This window comes from Scylla paramamosain, chromosome 26 (genome assembly GCF_035594125.1).
Source record: "Scylla paramamosain isolate STU-SP2022 chromosome 26, ASM3559412v1, whole genome shotgun sequence".
NCBI lineage: Eukaryota > Metazoa > Arthropoda > Malacostraca > Decapoda > Portunidae > Scylla > Scylla paramamosain.
Window position 1 is genome coordinate 19102115 of NC_087176.1, and position 24101 is coordinate 19126215.

Consider the following 24101-nt stretch of genomic DNA (forward strand, 5'->3'; position numbering starts at 1 on the left):
TAAGACGCTATTTCAGAATGGCCTAACAAATATCACAAGGAAACAATTACAGGTGTCACAAAAAGTGTGGGTGTACAGCACGCCAGTAATGGCGTCAGACTGGCCGCTGCCACAACCACATTATGGGACTGGAAGGATAATGGCGGTGCCCTGAAGTGCCTCGTTATGGTGACGCATGGGAGGAGCCTGTTTTCTCTTCCACTGCTAATAATCATTTCTTATAGTTTACGTCCGTTCTTGGCACACTTCTTTGCTTTGTCAGATCTCACTCTTCCTAACAAATTGATCGCAAACGTTACCTCTGCTTTGCTCTTCGTATTTTGGGGAACAAGGAATACACATATAGTTAAGTTCCTTATCATATATTTTTTCGAACGCGGGTGTCTTCACACAGTAGCGCGGAGTCTGGTGTCTGCATGATGGGTAATGTGTTTGATATGTAGCCATTAATTGTGAGCAGTATATAGGCCATGTAATAGGCTCAACAGACCAGCTGGTTGTTGGTAACCATATTTTACAGACACGAGCTATTTTGTACGTTTCATAGGCTCTCCTTCTCCTCTTCCTACTTTTCATTCTCCTCCATAATTCACTTGACTATTATTTCTCCTCTTTCCCATTTACCTTTCTCAGTCTTCCTCTTGTTTCATTACACGTGCAGAAGCAATTTCAGTATTCGTTAACAAGACTTGCAAAGCAGATTCAGTGGAAAGTTGTGTTTCATCTGCAGCATTCATGCAGCGTCTGAGGAAGCTGGATAGTCTTTTCATTGTTTTTACACCGCAAGTCTTTATAATTTAGTAAGTCTGTACAGAGCAGTGACGTAATGATTATGATTATTGTTGATTTATTTCTCAGAAGGGCACACTTGCTGCTAATGTGATAAAATTCAATAATATGTGTATATTATAAGGAATTCTATCATGAAATAAATAATTTGAGGCACTGAAACGCTTCCCTGTCTCCTGACAGTTTGCCGCGATGAAGAGAAGAGGAGGAGGACGAGAACTCCTTGAGACACACACCTTTAGAGACAGACAGGCAGGCGGTTAGATAGATAGATAGATAGATAGGCTAATTGACTTTATTGACAAATAGGATATGATGGATTGAATGAGTGATAGATAACATGATGAAGAATAGATGGCTTACAGACAGTTATCATCTCCCTTCACTCTCCCCATCACCCACACACTGCATCATTTCCTTACAGTGGCTTACCGGATTCTGTATCCTGTAGCCACCTCACTCCCCCCCCAACCTCTGCACACTACTCTTGAGGGAGCGGCCACCTTGGTCCCCGCCATAAATCACTCGCTAATTCATTTTTGTTCCAGCCAGTCCAATCAACTCCTTGAGCCCACAGCCTCTTTTTTTTTTTTTCCGTTTAGGTTTCCAGAAAGTCTGTCGTATGGTGCTGAAGGAGACTCTCTCTCTCTCTCTCTCTCTCTCTCTCTCTCTCTCTCTCTCTCTCTCTCTCTCTCTCTCTCTCTCTCTCTCATCACGAACTAGGACACAAGGTCGAAGGGGCATCATCTCCATGCTGCTGCGTCTTTACGAAACACACACACACACACACACACACACACACACACACACACACACACACACACACACACACACACACACACACACACACACACACACACACACAAAACCTCGTCAGGTCTCCCCTCCACATTTTCATGAATTATTGAGGCACGTTCTCTTCCTTTACCCCTTTCCTTTCCTTAGTTTCGTCCTGTGATCGTTTTCTTTTCGTCTCTCTTTTCGTCATCCACAAAGCACAAGCATCACGGTACGTTTCACTTTATCTTTCACCTGCTCTCAGAGCACACACTCCCTCTTCTTCGTCTCCACCTCCCTTTAGATGCTAGGATATCCACCCTCCCTGCTACCTTTTCCTGACACTTTAATCCAGCCAGTGACACCGCCACTGTGTGCTGCGAAAAAGTGGCACAATTTAAGGGAAATCTTTGTAGCTTCAAAATCCTTAACCTTTGCAGCCCAGTGTCTCGCGTCCCCTCAGCGTGGCCAAGTCCCCTCCCGCGGTGCCATTCTCTCAAATCAGCCACAACATGTCAAGGCGGCCAGTCCCGGCTCCCTGCAGAGGCTTTTTGTGTTCTCACCATTTCTCTCCACCGTTGCTGCTCGCTGGCCCTTCTTCACCCTCACACCCGCCCGGGACTGACATCACCACAAGTGGAAGATATAACCCATTTGCGAGAGTTTTCATGGCGACGAGGGAGCAACAGTGTGTGTAAAGGTCAATTTCCTGGACACTGGAGGCTAAAAATTGCTGCATACTCAGGGTATTCCGCGTCACAGAAAACGGAATTTGCCGCCTGTGAGCGCCTGCCCGCCCCTTGATGGGGGGGGGGGGTTTGTCTCAAGGCGCCCGTGCATTGTGGCGTGGCTCGTGTGGCTGGTGGGTGCTTGCTCCTTCTTGTGAGAATGTGGCGTATACCTCTAGATTTTTTTCATGGTTTGATATTAATATGTGAGATGTAGTACGAGATTATGTTTCCGCGTGTGTGAGAGGTTAGTTAATAGAAAAAAAAAAAAAGTAAAAAAACTAAGAGTCATTGTCGTTCATTAACAAAACTAAGTAGAAAATGGTTTCAATAGGGATGGCTAAATTAATTTCAGAAATGTCTGCTTATTATTTTTCTCCACATTCCATTATAACGTTGTCTTTTGTTTGTTGTTTTTCTCATAAGCTGTTATTTAAAGATGGTGACGATGATAATGAAGAGTTTGTAACAATATGCTTAATGATTACCAAACAAAGCAGTATTTGTACCATGAACCTCGCGGCTAATGAGGGAAAATTGCCTTTCTTGTACACACATGAAAAGCAACAAAGGAAAGTTGAGTTGAGCCTCTCTTGTGGAAACTAAATAAATGAATAAATAAATTCTTATGGTCTGTCACATTCCTAGTTTATTCATTCATCTGTTTATTTATTTATTTATCTATGTTATTTATTTATTTATTATTTATTCATTCATCTATTCAGTTTACAGAGTCTATAATGAGCCAATGCGATCTGTGTAAGGTTTTCCATAATATCATTATTCCTGATAACAAAGCACGTTCAATATTCGTATATAATGTCACCCGATACGCATATTTGTCATTATAGTCATTAAAACCCTCCACAGTCCATGCATGCAAAGCTGCACTTAACTAAAAATATATTTCAGTGCAGCACATTACACGTGAGTGTTTAATGTCATTATCATTCATATTAGTAGTTATAATTTTCATGAGTGTTATTACCGTAGCTACTGTTACTACTACTTCTACTACTACTACTACTACTACTACTACTACTACTACTACTACTACTACTACGAACAAGAAATAACGGATTCAAACTTGAAAATAAGTTAGGTTTAAGAAAACGAGAGGAAGGAAATAGTTCTGAAATAGAGTGGTAGATGAATGGAATGGGTTCATTAATCAAACTGTTGGTACTAAGCTTCAGAAAATTATAGGAATGTATGGATAGTGATGATACACGAAAATAAGTAGATACTGTATGTATGTTTCATAGGGTGACTGTTACGTGCTGGCTTGTTGGCTTCTTGCAGCTTCCCTTGTTCTTTATGTTCGTGTGTTCTTATGTACTACTACTACTACTTCTACTACTACTACTACTACTACTACTACTACTACTACTACTACTGCTGCTGCTGCTCCTGCTGCTGCTGCTGCTGCTGCTGCTGCTGCTGCTGCTGCTGCTGCTGCTGCTGCTGCTACTACTACTGCTACTACTACTACTACTACTACTACTACTACTACTACTACTAGTATAGTAGTAGTAGTAGTAGTAGTAGTAATAGTAGTACTTCTATTACTACTACTACTACTAATGCTGTCGCAGCAGCTGCTGCTGCTGCTGCTTCTGCTAATACTACTACTACTGCTACTACTACTACTACTGCTACTACTACTACTTCAAAAAGTAAGTAATTCTTGCAGGGAAGCCACTGAAAGCCTGACTTCAGATATATCTAATATTTCTGATTGAGGCAGAGCAAACTTAGTATTGTTCAATGCCTCAAAAAACTCAATTCCTCCATCTACCAACTAGACACAACCTTCCAGACAACTATCCCCTCTTCTTCAATGACGCTCAACTGTTCCCCTCTTCTACACTGAACATCCTCGGTCTGTCCTTTACTTATAATCTGAACTGGAAACTTCACATCTCATCTCTAGCTAAAAGAGCTTCTATGAAGTTAGGTGTTCTGAGATATCCCCGCCAGTTCTTCTCATCTCCCCAGCTGCTAACTCTATACAGAGGCCTTATCCGTTCATGTATGAAATATGCTTTACATATATTGGGGGGTTCCTCTCATACCACTATTTTAGACAGGGTGGAGTCAAAAGTTTTTCATCTTAGCAATTCCTCTCCTCTAACTGACTGTCTTCAGCCTCTCTCTCACCGCCGCATTGTTGCATCTCTAGCTGTCTTCTACCGCTATTTTCATGCCAACTGCTCTTCTGATCTTGCTAACTGCATGCCTCCCCTCCTCCCACGGCCTCGCTGCACATGAACTTTCTTCTTTCTCTCACCCCTATTCTGTCCACCTCTCTAACGCAAGAGTTAACCAGTATTCTCAATCATTCATCCCTTTCTCTGGTAAACTCAGGAACTCCCTGCCTGCCTTTATATTTCCACCTTCCTATGACTTGAACTCTTTCAAGAGGGAGGTTTCAAGACACTTATCCTGTAATTTTTGACTACCGCTTTCGACTCTGTTCGTGGACCGGCACCTTGGTGGGCCTTTCATATATATTGCAGATGTGTTACCCTTGGCCGGTGCCCCTCCTACATAAAAAAAGATAAAAAGAAAGACCCAAAAAGATAACTCTCTGCTTTATTTCCTACATTGTACATTTTTCCTAGCCAGAATATAATAATAAGGAATACACGAGTATAAGTAAAAAATGAGACGCTGATTCTTAGGCGAGTAAAGAATAACGTTAGGGCAGTGTCCACTTGGTCGAAGATCTAGGCAGCTGTCTGGATCATTCTCATCAATTAATTAAATGAAGAGAACTGTTAATACTCTCAGATCATTTGTCATTGTCTAGTGAGAGTCATTAGTGAGCTAATTGTGTTATGGCCCGCTGGTCTTCACGGCAAGGGTTACTTATGCGTGAGGTGCTGTGGCGGCTGATGGAGTTTCCTTCACGTTGTAATCGAAATGCTGCCCTTCCAATGTTTTTTTTTTTTTTCATTATATTGTGGATAGAAAAGTGTGCAGTAACAGTAACAGTGTTATTGTTGTTGCTGTTGTTGTTAGTATTTTATATGTGTGTTTGAAGAAGACCAGCAAATGCAAAGAAAAAAAAAAGCGACACATTCGGCTGTCAAAAAGGTAAAATTGAAAGGGTTGTGTGTCGCGGCATCGCAATATTTGCCTCCATCTTATTCAGTGCACGACGGGTAAATTAATTTTGTGGCTCACATTTGAAACTTATAATGTACAGATTGATTTCCGAAATAATAGAGAAAACTGAAACTGGAGATCTTTTGGAAATAATGGAACAAATTAAAACTTTTGATAAAAATCTTCTTTCGTGCGTGTGATATTCCGACCGTGTTATTTAAGGATATACTTGTTCCCCGGCATCACACTTGCCACCAACACTGATCGCCCTTCCATCGCCTCTAATTGGAGTGTTTGGAGAGCGTCTCAGATCTTTTGTACCGCCTCACTAAACCTTCGGCAGCCTCTCTCTTCAGATTTTTTTTATTTTTTTTTACATTCCCTTGTGAAGAGGCTCTGTCCGGGATATTTTAGTTTGCTTGGATTTTAGATCAGTATTGGTGAGTATGTTGTTTTGAAGTAAATTAAGTCTGTAATCCTCAACTTTGTGTGTGTGTGTGTGTATGTGTGTGTGTGGACACTGGAGAGTGGAGGGAATATTGTAAGAGTCAGTTAAATTCATGCCACAATTTTAATATCGGATCAATTCATTTTCTGCTAAACCTTTACTGTTTACAATGTTACAATATCTTGACAAATATGAAGTATATATGACATGTTACAAATGAGTATTTCATTGCTAACATGCAACGAGGGCGGATAATCCACTCTCTCTCTCTCTCTCTCTCTCTCTCTCTCTCTCTCTCTCCCTCTCTCTCTCACACACACACACACACACACACACACACACACACGAGAACCGTTTCCTTTTATGTTAAGTGCTTCATATCTGTCTCGTTACAGTAACGTACGATAATGATAATTTCACCTTTGTTTTACAGATGCCTGTGTATAATTTGCAGATACACCAATAGTTTTAACATATTTAAATTCTTGCCTTAAAATAATGAAAAGTTGTACGAAGGAAACAAGATATGAAGCGAACATTTTTGAGGATTCGAGACCGCACAACGAGCTAGTTGGAGCTACTGACGCTTTGTTAACCCTGAAATGACCACCCACCCTCATCCCTTCCTCCCTTCTCTCCTGGTTGATCAAGATGAACTAGAAATTAGGACCTGACTATGATATTCTCTGTTCTGCAACAGTAGACTATGGGCACCAGTTGTTTATAAGCCTGGATGTGTCTATGTTGAAAACGGATAGCAGTGACTAAACTAGATTACTAAGTCTGACGAGGCATGTGCGCATTCAGTAAGGTTTGCCATCACGATAAGCTTCACCAACTAGATAAAGATGGTTTATGTGATATCCACCTGGTACTAAAGCCACCTTGCGCTGCACTAAGTAATCATATGATGAGATAGCTACAAGAAGATGCTCCTAAATCATAGAAATTTAAGTTGTTGATCGAAGAAAATAATATATTGGTGGTATGTACGAGCAACAGACCAGCGAGGATGAGAAATGGTGCGTGGCAGTGGTGAGTGGTGACCCTGGCCAGTCTTTGCTGGGGTGGTGCGTGAGGCGGAGTGATGCAGGGCGCGCTGGTGCCTGTGAAGGACTTTTGACACAAATTTTGTATCGTCAGCATTGAGAGTAAGTATTTGAAATCCGTTGTATAGTTGATAAGAATAAGTGGCTACAAACTGGCTGTAGATGGTATGTTTTTTTTTTCTTTTTTGTCTTGCAGAGGGTGTCACGTATAGGTCTACTAGCTTCTTGCAGCTTTCCTTATGTTCTTGTGGTTTTTAAATAGGGAGAAACATGGCATGAGTTCGGAAGTGTGTGTGTGTGTAATAGTAATAATTATAAATAATAATGATAATTATAATTGATAATAATAATATCCGGTTTATTAATCTTGCAGCCTTATAGCTGAAAGTCCACATACTTCGTACTTGCACACTAATATACATACACATTTAACTTTAAGGAAGTATCTTACAAGTTGATACTTTGGGTGCCAGATGGCGCCGGTCAGCCTGGTAGACTAGACACGGGATAGTCAGGTCACCCCGTGTGTATTTTTCTATTCAGAGTTTGTTTATCCTACCTAGCTGCGGGTCACTAATTCCGATTTACACCAGGTACCTAATCACTGCCAGGTGAGCAGGGGCTGCACTGCAAAGAAGTCCACCCAAAGACTTCTGACCTTACCCGGAATTCGAAGCTGAGTCCTCCCGAGTATGAATCAGGCGTGAATCACTGCGCTACCAACTGTGTGTGTGTGTGTGTGTGTGTGTGTGTGTGTAGTCTGACTTGAATGTAGCACATTCCCTAAATGTAAGCTAGTTTAGTATGCAAATGTACTCCTGAAGTTACACCTTAATATTACACGACGTTTTCTGATGCTATCAAAAAAATCCACGAGACAGTCTCACATACCCGCCTTCCTTGTGACGACTTGCTATGTTATGGAAGCGTTCGGTCACTCACCTCTGAATAATCCACGAGACAGTCTCACATACCCGCCTGTCTTGTGATGACTTGCTATGTTATGGAAGCGTTCGGTCACTCACCTCTGAATAATCGTTGTTGCGTAATTCAAAGAACATATATTTCTGCTATTGTTCCCACTCCGCCTTTTTTAAATTGGCAGCGAAGTACTGCTTTAGGAGTCTGGTGAGGTCCCAGCCCAACCTGCCCCGGAAGACTAAGTTTATTAGAAAAGTTTTGTCCCTGACTGGCTTGGCTTTGCCAGAAAATGAAAGTTTGAAATGAGTTCAGAAAATTTTATGCGCATTTTTTCACATCCATGTGTGTGTGTGTGTGTGTGTGTGTGTGTGTGTGTGTGCCCACATTACTTGAACTATAACAACCACATTTAGCGTGGGGATCTACCATGGATTGAGAAAGGTCAGCGCGGGTCACCGGGCGGGCTGACAGGGATGACAGATCAGCCAGTGACCTCTGCTGTTTGGCCTCGTGTTTCATTAGGAAGGAAGTGAACACCGCCTCTGTACGGATGTCATGTGACGGTAGCGATGGTAACGAGAACAGCAACCATTCTGATAGATTTGTTTACTTGGTGGTGACATCCCTTCACAATTGGTGACGTGACTTGTTTTGCACAGGGTGCAGATCAAGTGCATATGAGAATGATTACAACGAGAATAGCGATAATAATGAAGATTACTGACGTCATGATATTAACCATTGGATAATAGGTAATGGTGATATGGTAATTTGAGTAAGACTTGTAAGCTAAATTGTAGCTATTGGCACTTAAATCCCTGAAGTATTCGATTGCGCGTTTTGTAGTCAGAGTGGTTACTTTGAAAGTTATACCATAAACTTACCATGGGCTTTAGGCAACTGGTCACTTAATTAAGCCTGAGACGAAACCACACAAGTCAGAGGGATAAAGACCACAAACATAACTGATAACAGCGACGATGAGAATAATGATAATGTCAAAGGTCACGATAATGGGGACAGAAAGCCTGGGACAAGAGACAGACCTCCAATATAAATTATTTCCACAAGACAACAATTCATTAATAACCTGGAGAGACAGAAAAGAATAACAGATTTGCTGAATTTCGCTTTAGGTGTTTTGCACTTTGTACAATGACGCTGATGAACTGAAAGTTGGCTCTTAATTCATTCTTGTGATAAACTTCCTCTAATAATATAAATGTTTGCTGCATTAAAACGTTATTGAATTTCACAGTTAGTAATGCTTGTTTATAGATATGTGTCTCACGAATGCAGGAGTTAACCAGTAACCTCACTTATTCATATCTTTTAATAGGTAACTATGGTACCTGTTTCTTTTTTTTTTATTTTCACCTAAGACTTTGCATCAAGAAATCGTTACTAAACTTGAATTTCAGTGTTAGCGTTATTTCTATGACAGCAGAATATTAACGGCCATTTTCCGGTTTTTGTGGCCTCGGCTGGTCTCCTCCAAGTATGAAAAAAAATGTAGTGCATATATGTATTGTGATTATAGTAAAAATCACAATATATTAGAAATTTATTTCTATGTAAGGTCTGTGTTGTATGTAATATGTAACATGTAAGTATTACTGAATAAGTGATCCACCTGCGCGATGTTTATTTACGGGTTGTATTGTGGTGTTTAAGTTACAACTCTGTCTATCTTGGTAATTATGTTGGACTATTGAATTACATAAAATGTATCATGCAGGGAAATTTATGGATTCAGTGCATAAATGTTCGTACATGTTTATGTTTAATGTTTAATAGGGTTGTAGGGTTGAGTTGCTTTAGCAGGATAGAGGCAGAGACTGACGACGTCGTGTTGTTGTTTCCGGGTCTCAGAGGACTCGAGGAGCCCAGCTTAGGCAGCGTGTAGGTGTGTCAGAGGTATGTCCAGGATCTGTATTTTGTGTTAAATATCTCTTTTGACTCATTATGCAACGATATTCAGGTTTGGGTCTGTAGCAGGGTTAATTTGTATAGGTATTAGTGATTATTCCAGCGATGAGAGGGTGAGATAAATGAAACATGGCGGGGGTCCCGGTGGAGAATTTTGCGTCAGTTCCATACCTGTGGTGAGACGGTGCATCATTTGTATGTAGTTATTAGGACTATAATATACATTTCAGCAGTGTGGTGAAGTGGGTGGTGCCCTGTCTCCATGTGTTTGTCAGTGTGGGACCTGTGCTGACTGACTGATGTTATTGGTGTGTTGTGTCAAGAGATGGTGCGGCAATGTTGTGAGTTGGACTGTTTTCGTGCACCTGTTTTCATGTATTGAGTTCACCTGAAGTTTATGGTTGATTCAAACACTTAGTTATTGACTGATATATTCTGTATTTTATTACTGTGATGTGATTTCCTGGTTTGGTTATTGAATGATGCATTCTATATTTTGTTACTGTGTTGTGATTTCATGGCTTGGACGTTTCATCTTAAATTTTGGTGGGAAAATTGACTGTTTGGATGTTAACAGGTTGAATCAGTAAAGGGATCCCAACACCGCTGAATTGGTCTCTTCACTGATTACCATTACAACATCTAACTCATACAATCAAACTTTTCAAGTCTCAATTATGGCCGGAGGATGTCATAATACAGAAATATTTTAACACAAACTCAAACAAAATGTAATTATTTTCCTCATTAACGTTTCTTATATATATATATATATATATATATATATATATATATATATATATATATATATATATATATATATATATATATATATATTTAACGTTTCTTATATATAACGTTATATTTAACGTTTCTTATATATATATATATATATATATATATATATATATATATATATATATATATATATATATATATATATATATAATTTTTTGATATGGATGTAAAAGTTTGTACATATAATTGTTGTTCTTTAAAGAAGAATATTGATGTCACTTGCACTTTAACTGGTTTTCAGTATGAGTTTTTTTTTTTTTTTTTTTTTTTTTTTTTTTTTTTTCTCTCTACAAGACTTGCTTTAGAGGAGAGATTTGGTGACAGATTTTGTCAGTGAGAAATGTGAGGGTGTAAGTGTGCAAGTTGCCTACTCTGGAAAGGCTCTTGTATCCAATGTAGGGAGGTGTGAAGGTGGACTGGCCTGTATATGGAAGAAAGATTTGACGTTTAAGGTAAAGGTGTTTCTGTTTGAGAAAGATTATATTGCTTTGCAATTACCAGTGGGTTATTTGAACATTGTTATAATAAATGTATATATGAGGAGTGTAACATGGGAAAGGAAGACACTTGAAGAATATCTTCACAGGTGGTTTGCCTTGGAACATTTCAAGTGTTTTAATCGATCATGATTTTAATTTCATTTTTATTTTAGGTGGTTTTGATGCAGATCCTTTTATGAGCAGAGCCTGGAACAACTTGGTGACCTTTTGTGAGAGAAATTGTTTGTGTTGTCTGGATTTTAACATGATGGACGGTAACACTTCGATTTTTATACCTTACAGTAACTGCTGCTGTAAGTGGTTAGACCATATTGTAGGAGGAAGCTCAAAGGATGTCTGTGTCAAACATGTTAAAGCTCTGTATCAACTTGTCAGATCCGATCATTTACCAATGGTGGGAAACGTTCACTTGGGTGTCTCTAACAATGGCTGTAGCACTATCAAAATTGAAAATGGAGATAAGTGAATGAAAAAAAAAAACTGATTTTTTTTATGTATTTGAAGATATTATTGGTAATACACGAGGCATTATGCCCTGCGAGGCACCTAGATGGTGTAGTGCTGGTTGCCAGAAAGCTGACCACCTTGCACAAATTGAGGAGGTTGATGTGATAATTGGTGGTAATGTTTTGTACTCTTCTAGTCATTATGCACAGCAGGTTATTGAGAAGAACAAGTCCAATGTAATACCAGGGTGGAATAGACGTGTCAAACATTTGTAGGCTAAATCACGGGATGATTATCAGTAACAGCTGATTACTGAAAGAAATAGAAACTCTGATGAATATCGGAAAATGAATATGAGTGGGAAAGTGTTCAAAGAGGCTTTGTCTTTGTGTGAGAAAAATGAAACGGAAGTTGTACTGGTGCAAGAGCTAAAGAGGATGGCAGTTTTTATTTTTTTATTTATTTATTTATTTTTTAATGTAGGAGGGACACTGGCCAAGGGCAACAAAAATCCAATAAAAAAAAAAAGCCCACTGAGATGCCAGTCCCAGAAAAGTGTCCAAAGCAGTAGTCAAAAATTGAAGGATAAGTGTCTTGAAACCTCCCTCTTGAAGGAATTCAAGTCATAGGAAGGTGAAAATACAGAAGCTGGTAGGGAGTTCCAGAGTTTACCAGAGAAAGGGAAGAATGATTGAGAATACTGGTTAACTCTTGTATTAGAGAGGTGGACAGAATAGGAGTGAGAGAAAGATGAAAGTCTGATGCAGCAAGGCCACAGGAGGGAAGGCATGCAGTTAGCAAGATCAGAATAGCAGTTAGCATGAAAATAGCGGTAGAAGACAGCTAGATATGCAACATTGCAGCGATTAGAGAGAGGCTGAAGACAATCAGTTAGAGGAGAGGAGTTGATGAGAAGAAAACCTTTTGATTCCACCCTGTCTAGAAGAGTGGTATGAATTGAACCCCACCAGACATGTGAAGCATACTCCATACATGGACACATAATGCCCCTGTACAGAGTTAGCAGCTGGGTGGGGGGGGGTGAGAAAAACTGGTGGAGACATCTCAGAACGCCTAACATCATAGAAGCTGTTTTAGCTAGAGATGAGATGTGAAGTTTCCAGTTCAGATTATAAGTACAGATTATAAGTAAAGGACAGACCAAGGATGTTCAGTGTAGAAGAGGGGTACAGTTGAGTGTCATTGAAGAAGAAGGGATAGTTGTCTGGAAGGTTGTGTCAAGTTGATAGATGGAGGAATTGAGTTTTTCAGGCATTGAACAATACCAAGTTTGCTCTGCCCCATCAGAAATTTTAGAAAGATCAGAAATCAGGTGTTCTGTGGCTTCCCTGCGTGATATGTGAAATGCAGATTTACCAGGATAACTAAAGTGATGGTATAAGAAAATGACAAGGTGTTTTTGGTGCATTTGTACCACAGGCAATGCATTGACCTAGCCTGACCCAGCCTGACCTAACCTAACCTGACCTAAACAAATATAATGCAACCAAATCTAAAGCAGTCTAACCTAACCTATCTTTACCTAACCTAACCATATCTAACTTACCCATACCTAACTTAGCATAACTCACCCAAACTTAACCTAACCAAACAAAACAAAACCTAACATAACCTAACTTGACCTGACCATACCTAACCTAACCTAACCTTTCTCTTTCTCTCTCCTCAGCCAAGCAAAAACCAAGTCACCTTATTGGTCGACAAGAGATCACCATCAGCCCTCCCTTTGGCCCAGAGCTTCATTGATTGTGATTGGACAGCTGGCTTGGTGGGTGACCTGACCTGATCTCAACCAAGCCAACACGATTTACGTTTTCCTCATTGACATTGGCACCATGATGACCTCTGACATGAACCTGGCACTAGAGAGGTAGGCAGAGAGAGAGAGAGAGAGAGAGAGAGAGAGAGAGAGAGAGAGAGAGAGAGAGAGAGAGAGAGAGATGTATTTATTGGTATAGTATTTATGTGATTTGAATGATATCAGTGTGTGTGTTTGTGACCTGTCAATATACACAGGTCTGCATATTTAGTGAGCTGTCAATATACATAGGCTTACATAGGTACTTGAGCAAGCCTATAGTTAGCTGAAGCATCTGAGGCAACTATCACACTAATAATATAAATAATAATAATAATAATAATAATAGTAGTAGTAATAATAATAATAATGATAATAAATAATATTAATAATAAAGGCTTTGGTTACAACATAAAGATGTATTAAGTAGCTTATTATTTAATTATTATTATTTTTTAAGAATAACTTGAAATGAATAGATTTTAAATTGAGAAAATATAAAACTCCTTAATTTGACTTGTGGATTATAACAACAGAGAGAGAGAGAGAGAGAGAGAGAGAGAGAGAGAGAGAGAGAGAGAGAGAGAGACTTTGTCTACTGTTGATAAAAGTGCAATATAAAACACATCAAAACACATACAAATGCCATTATCTCTGTCTGTGGTAATAATGATGATAATAATAATAATAATAATAATAATAATAATAATGATAATAGTTGGTTTCTTTATTTTGTGCAGTGTTGAGGTACTGAAGGGCGCAATACACAATGCTGTCAAGGTGCCCCAAAACACACAGGTCAGTATTGCCATATAGCTTACCTTAGGTTAGGCTTGGTTTGATTTGGTTAAGTTTGGTTAGCTTAGGTTTCTTCCAAACTGGTGTTGTATATCCTGTTGTGTAATAATATTAATAATAATAATAATAATAATAATAATAATAATAATAATAATAATAATAATAAACGGTTTATTATTTAGGCAGTTAACAAACTGAAAATGTACATAGGGGGTGGGGAAAAACTTAACATTAATCCTAAAGGTAAGTCTAATCTAATGTGTGTGCGTGTGTGTGTGTGTGTGTGTGTGTGTGTGTGTGTGTCTAGAAGAGCAGTATGAGTGGAAACCCCCCAGACATGTGAAGCATACTCCATACATGGACGGATAAGGCCCTTGTACAGAGTTAGCAGCGGGGGGTGAGAAAAACTGGCAGAGACGTCTCAGAACACCTAACTTCATAGAAGCTGTTTTAGCTAGAGATGAGATGTGAAGTTTCCGGTTCAGATTATAAGTAAAGGACAGACCGAGGATATTCAGTGTAGAAGAGGGAGACAGTTGAGTGTCATTGAAGAAGAGGGGATAGTTGTCTGGAAGGTTGTGTTGAGTTGATAGATGGAGGAATTGAGTTTTTGAAGCATTGAACAATACCAAGTTTGCTCTGCCCCAATCAGAAATTTTAGAAAGATCAGAAGTCAGGCGTACTGTGGCTTCCCTGCATGATATGTTTACTTCCTGAAGGGTTGGACGTCTATAAAAAGATGTGGAAAAGTGCAGGGTGGTATCATCAGCGTAGGAGTGGATAGGACAAGAAGTTTGGTTTAGAAGATCATTAATGAATAATAAGAAGAGAGTGGGTGACAGGACAGAACCCTGAGGAACACCACTGTTAATAGATTTAGGAGAAGAACAGTGACCGCCTACCACAGCAGCAATAGAACGGTCAGAAAGGAAACTTGAGATGAAGTTACAGAGAGAAGGATAGAAACCGTAGGAGGGTAGTTTGGAAATCAAAGCTTTGTGCCAGACTCTATCAAAAGCTTTTGATATGTCCAAGGCAACAGCAAAAGTTTCTCCAAAATCTCTAAAAGAGGATGACCAAGACTCAGTAAGGAAAGCCAGAAGATCACCAGTAGAGTGGCCTTGACGGAACCCATACTGGCGATCAGATAGAAGGTTGTGAAGTGATAGATGTTTAAGAATCTTCCTGTTGAGGATAGATTCAAAAACTTTAGATAGGCTGGAAATTAAAGCAATAGGACGGTAGTTTGAGGGATTAGAACGGTCACCCTTTTTAGGAACAGGTTGAATGTAGGCAAACTTCCAGCAAGAAGGAAAGGTAGATGTTAACAGACAGAGCTGAAAGAGTTTGACTAGGCAAGGTGCAAGCACGGAGGAACAGTTTCGGAGAACAATAGGAGGGACCCCATCAGGTCCATAAGCCTTCCGAGGGTTTAGGCCAGCGAGGGCATGGAAAACATCTTTGCGAAGAATTTTAATAGGTGGCATGGAGTAGTCAGAGGGTGGAGGAGAGGGAGGAACAAGCCCAGAATCGTCCAAGGTAGAGTTTTTAGCAAAGGTTTGAGCAAAGAGTTCAGCTTTAGAAATAGATGTGATAGCAGTGGTGCCATCTGGTTGAAATAGAGGAGGGAAAGAAGAAGAAGCAAAGTTATTGGAGATATTTTTGGCTAGATGCCAGAAATCACGAGGGGAGTTAGATCTTGAAAGGTTTTGACATTTTCTGTTAATGAAGGAGTTTTTGGCAAGTTGGGGAACAGACTTGGCATGGTTCCGAGCAGAAATATAAAGTGCATGAGATTCTGGTGATGGAAGGCTTAAGTACCTTTTGTGGGCCACCTCTCTATCATGTATAGCACGAGAACAAGCTGTGTTAAACCAAGGTTTAGAAGGTTTAGGACGAGAAAAAGAGTGAGGAATGTACGCCTCCATGCTAGACACTATCACCTCTGTTATGCGCTCAGCACACAAAGATGGGTCTCTGACACGGAAGCAGTAGTCATTTCAAGGAAAATCAGCAAAATACCTCCTCAGGTCCCCCCAACTAGCAGAGGCAAAATGCCAGAGGCACCTTCACGTGGGGGGATCCTGAGGAGGGATTGGAGTGATAGGACAAGATAAAGATATGAGATTGTGATCGGAGGAGCCCAATGGAGAAGAAAGGGTGACAGCATAAGCAGAAGGATTAGAGGTCAGGAAAAGGTCAAGAATGTTGGGCTTATCTCCAAGACGGTCAGGAATACGAGTAGGGTGTTGCACGAATTGCTCTAGGTCATGGAGGATAGCAAAGTTGTAGGCTAGTTCACCAGGATGGTCTGTGAAGGGAGAGGAAAGCCAAAGCTGGTGGTGAACATTGAAGTCTCCAAGAATGGAGATCTCTGCAAAAGGGAAGAGGATCAGAATGTGCTCCACTTTGGAAGTTAAGTAGTCAAAGAATTTCTTATAGTCAGAGGAGTTAGGTGAGGGGTATACAGCACAGATAAATTTAGTATGAGAGTGACTCTGTAGTCGTAGCCAGATGGTGGAAAACTCAGAAGATTCAAGAGTGTGGGCACGAGAGCAGGTTAAGTCATTGCGCACATAAACGCAGCATCCAGCTTTGGATCAAAAATGAGGATAGAGAAAGTAGGAGGGAACAGAAAAGGGGCTACTGTCAGTTGCCTCAGACACCTGAGTTTCAGTGAGGAAAAGAAGATGAGGTTTAGAAGAGGAGAGGTGGTGTTCTACAGATTGAAAATTAGATCTTAGACTGCCAATGTTGCAGAAGTTAATGAAGAAAAAGTTGAAGGGGGTGTCAAGACACTTAGGGTCGTCGACAGAAAGGCAGTCCAACCTGGGGACATTTATGGTCCCCTCCCCAGATGGGGACTCCGAGGCTGGTGTAGGAGTCGCCATGATGATTTTAAAATTTTTGTGTGAAGGGTGTGTGTGTTATTAGGTGCTTGTAGTTTTGTGTGGAGGAAGAGAGTCGTCTTTAGAGGGCAGGCTGTGACTGCCCCCTTGTGTTGTGAGACACAAAGGGAAACTTTTCAGTGAGGTCGCAGCTGGGTTTAATGATAAGTTCACAGCACCCCCTGAACAGTGCTTTAGACCTCACTGGGAGTAATTATCGTTTCGGCTGGTGTCTACTGCTTCCTCTGTCAGTCTTGTACTTGTACTTTTCATGCTTGATATTTGCTTGTTTGTGTTTTTGTATTGATTTTTGTTTTGTTTTTGTTGTTTATTTGTAATGTTTTGTAAATGTTTTGTGAGTTGTGTTAGTGTTTGATATTGTTTGTTGTGTTTGTAGTGTTGCTATGTGCCTATTGGTTGTTTGGGAGGTGACAGTGGTTAGTGTGTGTGTGTGTGTGTGTTACTACTACTACTACTACTACTACTACTACTACTACTACTACTACTACTACTACTACTACTACTACTACTACTACTACTACTACTACTACTACTACTACTACTACTACTACTACTACTACTACTACTAGGTCAGCCTTGCTACTTCCCTTAGTACACTTGAATACCTCCATCAGATCCCCTCTTAATCTACTACTACTAGTACTACTGTTGCAGGCACAGGTGCAGGGGTGCCTCAACATGCCAGCCACCTACAACACTGTGGTGGCAAGGACACAGTTAGCACATCAGTTTTACGAGCACGTCAGTGAAGTAGCCAGAATGTGTTGCCAACTTGTTCATGACCAGCACCTGCAGCAGCAAGGTCAGGTTAAGTTAGTTAAGTTTTTCATATGTGAATGTTGTGACTGTCAAAATGGAGGTCACAAAGGTTTTCTGAGGGTCACAGGGGTTCTGAATGTGACGGGGAAAGAGGAAGAAGGAGAGGAAAGGTGGAGAAGAAAGGTAGAGAGGAAGAAAGAGGGAAAGATGAAGAAGAGAAGAGGGAACAAAGAGGAAGAGGAGATAATTGTTAAGAATTTGTCTCTCTTCTTCTCTTCCTCTTTCTTTCCTCATTTCTCATTTCGTTGACTGTTGTGTTTAATTTGCTGTAGTCTGCACTCCTCCTTCCACTACTACTACTACTACTACTACTACTACTACTACTACTACTACTACTACTACTACTACTACTACTACTACTACTACTACTACTACTACTACTACTACTACCACTACTGCAGGCTGGGCAGCAGTGGTGGCCAGCTTGGAGGACATTGTGGCAGCCTTCTGAGCAAGACATGACGCATTCCAGCAAAACTTTGTGGAGTATCTCAGTGGCCGGGAGGAGAAGGTTGCCCTGCTTCAGTTGTGAGTTTGTGCATGTGTGTGTCAGGATTGGAGGAAAGGTGGAGGGAACATGGAGGGAGGTCTGTGAGGGAGGAGAGGCCTGGAGGTAACTTGTGGAGGGAGATATGGAGAAGAGAAAGAAGGGAGGTGGAGAGGAAAATGTGTGGCTGCCATGTCAGACTATCTAATGAAAGCACTACTTTAACTACAAAGCATGTGTCACAGGATTAAGGGAAAGGTGGAGTGAACATGGGGGGAAGGCCTGTGAGGGAGGAGAAGCCTGGAGGTAACTTGTGGAGGGAGATATGGAGGAGAGAAGAGAGGGAGGTGGAGAGAATGTCTTGCATATTTTTTTTTTATTACTTACAAGTCTCTCCTGCAGTTGTGTGTGACTCTCCACTCTTCCTGGCAACTCACCAATGGGGAGAGGAGGAGGAGGAGGAGGAGGAGAAGAGAGAAGAGAGGAGGAAAGAGATAGAAAAATGATTGGAGTGTATGAGTGTGTGTCTGTCTGTCACTACTACTACTACTACTACTGCTACTACTAGTTTTGAAGAGGACCTGAAGCTACTGGCAAGGATTCCAGTCTTCCCTGAATTCTTTTTGGGGAAGACACAAGAGGAAGAGGAAGAGGAGGAAGCTGGGAAGAAGAGGACAAGCACAGCACAGAAGAAAAAGGAGGAAGAGCAGGAGGATGAGAAGAGGGCAGGAGGAGGAGGAGGAGTAAAAAGAGAAAGTTGTTTTTGTTGTTGTTGTTGTTGTTGTTGTTGTTGTTGTTGTAAATAAAAATAATTGTTGATAGCTCTCTCTCTCTCTCTCTCTCTCTCTCTCTCTCTCTCTCTCTCTCTCTCTCTCTCTCTCTCTCTCTCTCTCTCTCTCTCTCTCCCTCTCCCTCTCTCTCTCTCTCTCTCTCCCTCTCCCTCTCTCTCTCTCTCTCTCTCTCTCTCTCTCTCTCTCTCTCTCTCTCTCTCTCTCTCTCTCTCTGTTAGTGAGGCAAGTGTCACTGCTGGACTGGATCAGCACCAAGGACAGCCAAAGTGACGTCAGACAGATTGCCCAACTCTGCTGCAGGGGACTGGCCCAGGTGTGTGTGTGTGTGTGTGTGTGTGTGTGTGTGTGTGTGTGTGTGTGTGTGTGTGTGTGTGCAACAGGGTGTTAGGGTGTCAGGTATTCACATCTAATTCTTGATACATAATTCTGTTTCCATAGGATTGAATCAAGTTTGTAATCTTGCATTGTTTAACGAGTTGAGTTGTCACATTTGTCTTTAAGCTGGCTCCCCCTCCCCCTGTGTTAGAATATTACATATTTTCAAGGTCACAGGGGACACTGAGCCGGGTTCTCAAGGGTGTTTCTCCTGTCACTAATGCAGAAATGTTGTTAATCTGTCACTGTAACTGTAAAAGCATCCTTGAAAACCCATGTCACTTTAACTAGAGCCTTTTAAAAGAGTTTTTCTTGTGTCAGTAATGCAGAAATGTTAATGTGTCACTACAACCATAAAAACTCCCTTGAAAATCTGCTTCACTTCAACTAGAACCTTTTAAAAGAGTGTTTCTCCTGTCAGTAATGCAGAAATGTTAATCTGTCACTGCAACCATAAAAACCCCTGAAAACCCATATCAACTAGACACACACACACACACAGCACCAATACTGCTGCTGCCACACAGATCAACAAGGGGCTGCTGAAACTAGTGGGGCAAGAGGTCAGCGCTGTGCTTCGAGAGGCAGACCAGCCACAGATGAAGGGGCTCAGTGAGCACCTGTGTGGCCTGGAGCAGCTCATGCATGATGCCGCCTACATGGTGCAGGAGCAGAGCAATTTCTCACAGGTACTCCTTCATATCTCCCTCCACAAGTTACCTCCACACTTCTTCCTCACAGACCTTCCTCCATCTTTCCTCCACCTTCCCTCCAATCCTGACTATCCTGTGACTCTTGCTTCATAGTTAAAATAGTGTTTTTGTTAGATAGTCTGACATCACAGCCAGCCATTTTCCCCTCAAGTTATCTCCATGTTTCTGCTTGCTTACAAATTTCCTCCATCTTTTCTCCATTTTCCCTCCAATTCTGACTATCCTGTGACTCTTAAAAGAGTGATTTTGTTAGATGGTATGACATCACAGCCAACCATTTTCCCCTCCATAAGTGTGTTTTCTTTCCTCCATATCTTTCCACAGCTTCCCTCCAGGATCTTCAAATATGATAGCCTATTTAGACCTGGTACATTACAATAGACAGACACAGCCCAGGCAACCAGGGACCCCACTTGTACACTAGTGGCCAATATTAGAGTGTGTATGTGTGTGTGTGTGTGTGTGTGTAATAATAATAATAATAATAATAATAATAATAATAATAAACGGTTTATTCTTTAGGCAGTCAACAAACTGAAAATGTACATTGGGGGTGGGGGAATACTTGACATTAATCCTAAAGGTAAGTCAAATCTAGAAGAGACTATTGATTGATGGCTCGCACCATGGTGGGAATCGCACTGAGTCTGTACCGGTCCGTACGTGGCGCCTTTAGGGGCGTTATCTTATTGTGGTGTCTGGTGGCACGGGTAGGGCGAGGCGCGTCAGGCGGCAGCATGTTTCTGAGACGTGGATGATTCAGAAGTCCCCTTCCAAACTTCTCTAGGGCCTCACTGTACCTGGTGGATAGTCTGGACAGCTTCAGGGTGTTCAGGGCTTCTTCATAGGTGGTGTATGCAGGGCCAAGGATGACCCTGCACGCCCTTTTCTGCACACTCTCCAACTGTAGCTGTTGAGTTTGTTTGAGGGAGGAGGACCACGCTGGGGAGGCGTACATGAGTTTGGGGAGGATGAAAGTAAGATACACCCCCCTTAACTCATCTGTCGGCGTCCCCAGCGACCTGAGTCTGCGCAGCATGTACAGCCTGTAGGTAGCTGATCTTATGGTGCTGACGACATGCTGCTTCCAGGTCAGCTGGTTGTCCACCATGACTCCGAGGAGCTTGGCACATCGGACTACCTGGAGGGGGTGAGGGCCCACTGAGAGCTGGGGAGGGGGCACTGGTACAGAGGAGGTACAGAAATGCATCACCACAGTTTTGTTGTGGTTGATGGTCATCCTGCTCTCCTCCGTCCACGTCTGCAGTCGCTCCAGGATCACTTGCAGTGGCGAGTAGTCCGGGTTCTTGGTGGAAACTGGGATGCCCACGGTGCAGTCGTCCACATACTTCCAGCGATGGGGGGGTGTCAGTGAGGGCGTCTTTAATGAGGAGGAGGAAGCATAGAGGACCCATCTTGGTCCCCCTGGGGGACCCCACAAGTCAGCTGTTGGAAAGTAGAGACAGAGCCCTGATAGCAAGCGGCCTGACGCCTCCCCTGTGAGGAAGTCGGCTAGCCACGCTATCAGGTTAGGAGGGAGACCCAGACTCACTGCTTTGCTGATGACAACAGTGTGATCAACAAGATCAAAAGCCTTTTTGAAGTCCACAAAAGCAACAGCTAGAGAGGTGTTTCGCTTGTCCAGGTGGCTGTGGATGAATTCAAGGAAGCTGGTCAGGTAATGGGAGGTGGAGGTGGCTTTAATATTTCCAAACTGTCTGATATCCACGGTATTACAAATTTTGGTGTAGGCCCAGACATATACAAAATCTTCACAAATAAGGCTAGGGATGGGGGGTGATAGAGACTGGTCTGAGGTCATTGAGTGACTGTGGACTGGAGGTTTTGGGGATGGGGGTGACGTAAGACGTCTTCCAGTCCTCGGGGCAAGAGTGTTGGGAGAGTGAAGCGTTTATTATTGAGCATAGCGGTGTTGCTAGCTCTACCGCAAATTCCTTGTAAATTTTTATAGGAAGGTCAGTGGGTGTGGTGGATCTTGGTTTGAATTTGAGTATTCTCTTAAAAACATCCACCGCCTGGACACTGGGGGGATGAGAGGGGGCCGGCAGATAGGCAGGAAGCAGAGTGGTGTGGAGGGGAGGAAAGGTTTGACAGTGTGTGTGTGTGTGTGTGTGTGTGTGTGTGTGTGTGTGTGTGTGTGTGTGTGTGTGTGTGTGCGCTCTCCTGTAGGTGTGGAAGAGTGGGTGGAGTGGAGTAAATAGTAGAATATTGGTGATTTATTGAGTGACAGCAGGGATGTTGGTAGAGTGCCAGGCCAGTGACTTGCTGCTGGCTTGTGCTGTGCAGCAGTCGCAGCATTCAACTATTGCTGTGACCTCTTGCTGAGACCTGTCTCTCTGTACATCTCAGAAGGCCAACTTTTGCCCAAGAGCGATGCCCCCAGAGGCCCACAGACCAGCATTCCACAAGTCTCTCCCAAGACGCCACCTGCCATCTGAAGATGCACAACGTGGCTTTGCAGCACACCACACCACAGGCCGGTGACTCCCGTGCACCACTTGATAGGGAATGGTGTGTCTGTTGGCAGTGAGTGGTGAGACAAGTGTTGGTCTTGTTGTACTTGGTAGTCAGCATGTTCACTGGGTTCAAACTGTACCTCATGTATCCATGTTTGACAAGACCACTCTTCTCACATTCAAATAATAATAGTAGATTTGTGTTAGAGATCCCAGTGAAAATGTGAAAATATTTGAAATACTTAGTGTCACTTACTTAATGAGAAGACTTGAATTGCTGTCGCATCTTTGCTCAGCAGTGAGGCGGCTGGAGTTGTGAAGCAAGTGTGGCAGATAGCCCTGCGCTGCTGGCGCAGAGATGTGTTGTTGACACATCTCTGTACAAGCCCACAATTATTATTTGACATCAGATAATGCAACATTTATTTATTGATTTAGTTTTTGGCAGAGGGTGGTGCTGTGAAGCTGGTGGCACAGGAGCTGACCAGAGTTCTGCAGAACAGCACACCACAGCAGCAGCAGCAGCAGCAGCAGGAGCATTGTGTCAGTGTTTAAGCTTCAGTATCTTTGATGATAGTGTTTAAACACTACTATGTTGGTCTGTTTATTAGCATTCACATTAATTTGCTTTGCTTAGTCTTCATTTGTTCTTTATTTAGTGTTGGCATATATATAATTGTTTAGTCTTTTATTGAGATTAATTTTTCCCTGTGTGTTTATTGTGTTGGCAAATGTCTTCCCCTTTACAAGCTTACTCCTTGTTATAGGTCAGTTCAAAGTGGAGCATTTTGACTCTCAATACTTGACTCACTGTACTCATCATCAACCCGTGTCCTGTACTTTGTGTACAAGCTTCCATATATTTGAGTTGTGCATCTAATACACCCTTCACTATTTACTTGTTGAGCCTCGCTTCATTCACGCAGGATACAACAAAACGAAGCCTGTCCATTTTATGTGTCCATTTTTTATTCTAGGCACTCTACAAGATGCAGCATTTGTATATGTAATGTGTGTGTGTGTGTGTGTGTGTGTGTGTGACCTATGGGTTCATAAACCTACTGTGGAGAACATACTGTGGAGCTGTGGGCTGAGAAGAGAAGAGAAGAGAAGAGAAGAGAAGAGAAGAGAGAGAGAGAGAGAGAGAGAGAGAGAGAGAGAGAGAGAGAGAGAGGAGAGAGAGAGAGAGAGAGAGAGAGAGAGGAGAGAGAGAGAGAGAGAGAGGGGGGGGGGGTAAGGCTAGCATGAATGAGTGTGAAGTGAAGCAGGTGTTGAGTGTTGTTGATGCAGGGGTGAGATGTTACTCAATGTTGTTCATCACAGGAGAGGTGTTGTTCAGTGTTGTTGATGCAGGGAAGAGGTGATACTCAGTGTTATTCATCATAGGAGAGGTGTTGTTCAGTGCTGTTCATTGCA

General features: G+C 41.9%; 1 protein-coding gene across 12 annotated transcripts in view; it reads left to right on the forward strand.

Moving 5' to 3' along the window:
* Nucleotides 1–24101, forward strand: part of LOC135113783 (uncharacterized) — a 112878-nt gene that overhangs the window by 88206 nt on the left and 571 nt on the right. For 2 of the 12 annotated variants that reach the window (XM_064029365.1, XM_064029364.1), the window contains exons 4-11: nt 13188–13388; nt 14057–14114; nt 17678–17825; nt 18244–18370; nt 18732–19433; nt 20023–20184; nt 22579–22755; nt 23134–23228. In XM_064029365.1, the coding sequence (XP_063885435.1) occupies nt 20141–20184; nt 22579–22755; nt 23134–23228 (316 nt within the window). In that variant the 5' untranslated portion in view covers nt 13188–13388; nt 14057–14114; nt 17678–17825; ... (1 more) ...; nt 18732–19433; nt 20023–20140. Of the gene's footprint in view, nt 1–6633; nt 7005–9662; nt 9741–9982; nt 10094–13187; nt 13389–14034; nt 14115–17677; nt 17826–18243; nt 18371–18731; nt 19434–20022; nt 20185–22578; nt 22763–23123; nt 23229–24101 lie in introns of those variants that run through there. The other 10 variants (XR_010274991.1, XR_010274992.1, XR_010274993.1 and 7 more) reach the window with 10 other exon arrangements.